At 36.4% G+C, this 5,776-nt stretch overlaps 1 protein-coding gene across 1 annotated transcript; it reads left to right on the top strand.

Annotated features, from left to right (window-relative positions):
• Positions 1-648: 648 nt before the first annotated feature.
• LOC126798788 (DNA repair protein recA homolog 2, mitochondrial) lies at positions 649-5,437 on the top strand. Its single transcript, XM_050525844.1, has 7 exons — positions 649-894; positions 978-1,198; positions 1,304-1,391; positions 3,078-3,250; positions 3,713-3,859; positions 3,969-4,103; positions 4,801-5,437. The coding sequence occupies exons 1-7, from the start codon at positions 750-752 to the stop codon at positions 5,095-5,097; spliced, it is 1,206 nt and encodes a 401-aa protein (XP_050381801.1). The 5' UTR covers positions 649-749; the 3' UTR covers positions 5,098-5,437.
• The last annotated feature ends 339 nt before the right edge of the window (positions 5,438-5,776 follow it).

Genomic DNA, 5,776 nt, shown 5'->3' on the forward strand with positions numbered 1-5,776 from the left:
CCGCCATAGGTTTTGGAGATTTTGTCGCCGCCACTAGAGCAAACCCTAGCAGAGTGATAGAGAAAGTTTTAATTAAATTGTATATTTATCTCTAATATGTTCTATTTAGTATTTTCATGCTCTTAGGATTTTTATTATATATATATATTTTAATTAAAAAGATAATTTAAGAAATCCACATCATTAGTTTTAATAAGCAAAAATGCAGAGGTGGCTCATACCACGTCATTTGATATTATAAAATATATTGGTGTATACAACGAAATTTTTTCCAGTGCTTCCGGAGAACCACGTGGCAATGTCCAGTGGTCCCTCACTTTTTATATTTTGACACATGGATTTATTACACTAAAATTATAATTTAATATTTTATTATTATTTGTGAAATGACTTTCATGAGTATTGATAATTTTGAACTAGAATTTCGGGTTTATAGTTTTAAAATATAGAATTTAGGGTATTAAAGTACATGATGTATGATTTTAAAGAGAAATTCAAAATAATCTTTAATAAATTAACTTAAATATATATATTTTAAATTAAATCTTAAGTATTAAATGATAATTGAAAGAGTACCGCTTCACATCATATCTTGAGCAGGGAAAGTAAAACATTTCCATGTTCCCCAGTTCGAATTAGCAGAACTGAATGGCGGCACACCTCACAGTTCAGAACCCAAAACCCCTAAAACCCTAAACACAGCTCCCTAAAATCCAACCAATCTATCGACGACAGCCCCCCTACAACAAATGGGTTTACTTCCACACCGCCTTGGTCTGGCGGCGTTCAACCAATCTCGCATCTCTTCTCTACTCTTCTCCTTCCACCATCTCTCTTCTCTACATAGACCAACAAGAAGACACTCATCGACGACCACCACTTCTACTTGCACCGGTAATAATTTGGGTTCTTCACTTATCCTTTTACAATGAGTTTTTATTGCATACAAATTTTGACCGGTAGTGTTGCGGTTACAGCTGAATTTGATGCACTGGATTCACATGACGGTGATAATGAGGAAGCTAAAGAAAGAGAGAAAGACGCTGCTCTGCATTTGGCTCTCTCTCGCCTTTCCGGTGATTTCGGGCACCACTCCATGCTCTCCTTCCCCCGCTTCTTTCGCTCGAGGCGGGCACCTGTTATCTCCACTGGTTCTTTGAAGCTTGATATTGCTCTCGGCACCGGAGGATTACCAAAGGTAAAAATTAATTGGCATTCTTATATCTTGTAATAGGCTGAGTTTAAGAGATTGGATTATTATTATTTCAGAACTCTAGTGAATGTTGCATTTTGCTCTCTCCAGGGAAGAATTGTTGAAATATATGGGCAGGAAGCGTCTGGCAAGACTACTCTTGCACTCCACATTGTCAAGGAAGCCCAAAAGCTTGGAGGTCTGTATTACTCTTTCGTGTCAGTATCTGCGTAGGAAATTATGTCCCTTAATTCAGTTCATTCACGTAGTTTTCTGATAAGCAACTTACCATAAACTAGAAATTTTCAGTTGTTTGTTTTATACTCAAGTAATTATTGTCCTTAGTTGCCAAAAGAATGTAATTGGTAATAGGCTGATGGTGTTACAAAAAGAGAAGCAATTGATTATTCCAGGGTTGCTGACTGTCAAAATATTCACGTAACAAGCATCTCCCACAAGATATCAATAGCTATGGAAATGCTTTTTCATTAGTCCCTAGAACATTAGTTTTATTGTGGATCAATACAACTCGAGTTCAACCCATTTTTTAGTTCCTTAGCTTGGTTCATAAAAGAACAAGCGAGATCAAGCTCAAGCTCAAGCTCGATATATTTTAGGAGATTCAAGCCTGTGAGCCATAATTGCAGATAGTTTTCGTAGCTAGCCTCTTGGAAACTTATGCATAGATTCCCATTTATGTAATCCTGTTTTCGTTTGCATTTGGTATGTGTACCCCAGGAATTAGATTGACTACCTCTTTGTATCTACTTATTTCTGTATACCACCACATGCTGCTTGAGTATTCAGATATAATGTGCATTGTTGGATTGCTGCCATTATTCTTTTTCTCAGAGCCAGTGAGATTAATCGCATATGAGTGATACCCAAAATATTACTTGCAGTTCTCTTTTTATGGCCAAGTACAAGGATTTAAAAGAAACTTCAAATCTTAGTATTTATCTTTGTAGTATAGTTTTGGAATTGGCATGAGAATAATCATTCCATTGAATTATTTAGGAAATCAAGCTACTTCTCATTTATTTGAATGTAGGAGGTTCTTTTGATATTTTGACACGATCGCAAGTGGTTAGAGCAAAGATATTTAGTATGGTTGGAATAATGAGAGATAGTAAAATAAAAGTAATAGAAGAAGTTTACTACAAATGGGGCAGTAAGGTGGGGAGTTAAGGGTCTTAAATGCAATCCAATCAGTATTCAGAAAATGGAGTGCTTGGAAAGAGCTTTCAAAGAATGAGAAATAACACAATAATATTTAAAAATGCTCAAGGAGAAGATGCAGCCTGGCTCTATGGGCTTCATTTCTTAAGAGTTCAAGAAGAGTTTCGATTTTACAGTTCTCTCAAGTTGGACTGCAGCAGTTATGTAGTCTTAAAGTCATGGTTTCATGCCTTAGTCTTTGTTCTTGTTTGTTGTTACTGTTGCAGCTATGTGTTGGACAGTTTGGTTAGTACAACCTGAAGGCTCTTAAAGAAATTAAAAATATAGGAGTCAAGGATCTCTGGGCAAGAATTCACAAATGGTCTTTTCTATCGTTTTATGCAGATGTAAATTGATGATTCTTGTCAATTAATTATCGAGTCTTGGGATGTTGTCATGGTTTTTATTTTCCTTATTTTAAAAACATACTGGCAATGACAGGAGATGCCCTGGCAGACGAGACCGCAGCCTGATGGTTTTCTTTCTTTAGTTTAGTCTTTGCTCCTGTGGACTTCAAGTCTACAGTTTGTGTTTCTATCTTAACAAACTCAAGTATTTGTTCTCAAAATACTGCAAGACATTTGCTTATTCCAGTAGGGTGATTGCAGTTCATGTTAATGTTTTATTATGGTTACTTCACAAGACTGTTGTCATTGTTCTTTGACAGGGTATTGTGCATATCTGGATGTAGAGAATGCTATGGACCCTTCACTTGCAGAATTGATGGGTGTAGACACAGAAAACCTTCTCATTTCATATCCCAATTCTGCAGAAAATGTGCTCAGTGTGGTTGACACTCTGACTAAAAGTGGTTCCTTGGATGTAATTGTTGTGGATAGTGTAAGTGGTTATACTGTGGATTACTTTTACCACTTGGGTTTAAATTTGGCTTCCTCTACACGCTGCCATTTATTATCTCTGTTGATTGATAGGCCTATTGATATCGTGCACCTAATTGTCCACATACATTCAGAACCAGACACAAAAAGTAATGCTGAATGTCTACAACTCTACATATATTTATAAGGTTCCGGTTATCAGATGAATGAATAACTAAGACACTGGCATAGATTTAAAAAGTGGTATATTGTTCACGCCAAAAGAATATATGTTTGATAAATCTAGAAAGTAACTTTCTGCGTCTTTTTTTTTTTAGAAGAAACTTTCTGTGTGATAACTGATAAGTAATAACAAATGAGATATAGAACAATGGGTTGAGTTAGACTAGATACTCACAATGGTTTATCTTAAATTTATGATATTTTTTTTAAATATATTAGAGTTGTATGCTTGAATTTTCAGGTAGCTGCTCTGGTCCCTCAGTGTGAACTTGATGTTGCAATTGGTAGTGCATACCCAGATGCTCAGTCAAGAATAATGACCAGAGCACTACGGAAAATACATTCTTCACTAAGCCATTCTCGAGCACTAGTTGTTTTTGTAAATCAGGTTATTACCACCATACTTGACAGTTTAGTCCACTGTTGTATTTATATTTATAATAATCTCCAGTAAGAAGGAATGGATGCAAACTATCTGACAATTCTTATGTATCCAGGTTAGATCAAGCTCAAACTCAGGCAAAGGTTTTGGACCTCTTGATGAGGTCACCTGTGGTGGAAATGCCTTGAGATTCTATGCAGCAGTTAGATTGAGACTAAAGAGAACGCGGTTGCTTAAGACCGAGGATAAGGTACTGTTTTAATAAGTTTATTAATGAGAAAAGATTTTGGGTTCTTTTGTCCTTTTTGATGATGATCAATGTGGGTTACTCATATAAGTGTTCTCTACTCATATAAGTGTTCTAGAGAAGTTCCTTCTTTTGCTTCTAGGCCAGAGTTATGTCTCTTGGCCTTTGCTGTAAGAATAAATTCAGTTGTCTTTGTGACATCAATTTTGCAGAGCAATGAGTACTAACAAAGAGTAGCACAAAGATGAAAAACTGAAAAACTTACACAAGAAACCTTAAGAACCAAAGACCAACTAATAGAAAGCAAGAAAGAAAGTGCAAAGAAAATCAAGACATTACTTATGTAAGTGAAGCATACTATTGTTCATGAGCAAGGTAAGTAAAAGTGCTTGGTAAATTGCATTAGTGCTACTTTTTTTGATGACTATATGAAAATTATTGAAAAAAACTGCACACGTGCAAAACCCCCAACCCCCAGCTTGGACAATTTAAGGTTTGATAGAAGAAAGAAAAATTACCTGCTTGTTGTGGGCATTTGGTTGAGCTATCTGATAAAATCCTGATTGCAGTGTGTAAAATAGTACCTGTGGATTTACATTGCCTCTATACTGGCCAAGAGGGTTGTCAGTTTATTTGTTACTCTGGACTTATTTGTTTCTCTAAACCATAACTTTCGATCTCTTGTTTTCTTTCTTATTAGATTACAGGTCTTGGAATTTCAGTGCAAGTGGTGAAAAATAAATTGGCACCGGCATTGAAGAAGGCTGATCTGGGGATACAGTTTGGTAAAGGCTTATGCTGTGAATCTGAGGTATTGCAATTGGCTTGTGAACATGGGGTCATTGTTAAAGAAGGAAGCAACTACCACATTGGAAGAAATGTTTCGAGTAATGAACATGCGGCAGAACAGTATCTGGCTAAGAATGATGAGATTTTGAGCAAGATAATTAGCATCTTGAGGCATAAATTATTTGAAGGAGATCGTCAGAGTTTGTAGACTGGGACTGAATCAGCATTAGTAATATTGAATGGATTAGTGCCCTAGTTACTTGAGTGCATGATGCTGTCTGAAGGATCATGACATTTGCTAATTGCTAAGAGATGTATTCGTTTAAGGTGGTAGTCTCTTTTAAAACACTGGAGGTGGAATGGGATCCTGGGCAGTCTGATATGAAGCTTCCTCCATTACTTATCAGCTCCCTTTAAGGACATTTGAGCTGTTCTCTGGTTTGTCTGGAAACTAATGCATCACAATCTTACCTTGTAAATTAAATGTATAAAACTTTGTAGACTTTGTTCTGAACCATGTTAACGATACGCGTATCTCTTGATTATGATTCTACATTTTTTTGGGTGCCAAGCCACCAGTTTCCGTCCCCAACCAAAACCTAGCAAGGTGGCAAAAAAAAAAAAAAACTTCTCACCCTAATATTCATGTATGAGCTGGAGTCCCCTAATATTCTCGTGGTTTTTATGGAAGGTCAACTAAATTAAGCATACCTATGCTCGAGTCTTGACATGCTCACCAAACGTTGCATGGGGTTCACAAATCTGCCACATCATCCTATAATCTTTTTTCATTCACTTAAAAGTTAAAACTTGAGTAGAATTTGTTGTAGGAGACCATCTCACACCCTAAGTTATAACCTAATATAGGGCTGGGACCGGTACGGTTT

Source organism: Argentina anserina, chromosome 6 (genome assembly GCF_933775445.1).
Source record: "Argentina anserina chromosome 6, drPotAnse1.1, whole genome shotgun sequence".
NCBI classification, from domain to species: domain Eukaryota; kingdom Viridiplantae; phylum Streptophyta; class Magnoliopsida; order Rosales; family Rosaceae; genus Argentina; species Argentina anserina.

Coding starts and splice junctions, on each gene's coding strand:
- LOC126798788 (XM_050525844.1), top strand. CDS start 750: ATGGGTTTACTTCCACACCGCCTTGGTCTGGCGGCGTTCAACCAATCT. Junction 1,199..1,303: donor GCACCGGAGGATTACCAAAG/GTAAAAATTAAT, acceptor TGCTCTCTCCAG/GGAAGAATTGTTGAAATATA. Junction 3,860..3,968: donor TAGTTGTTTTTGTAAATCAG/GTTATTACCACC, acceptor TTATGTATCCAG/GTTAGATCAAGCTCAAACTC.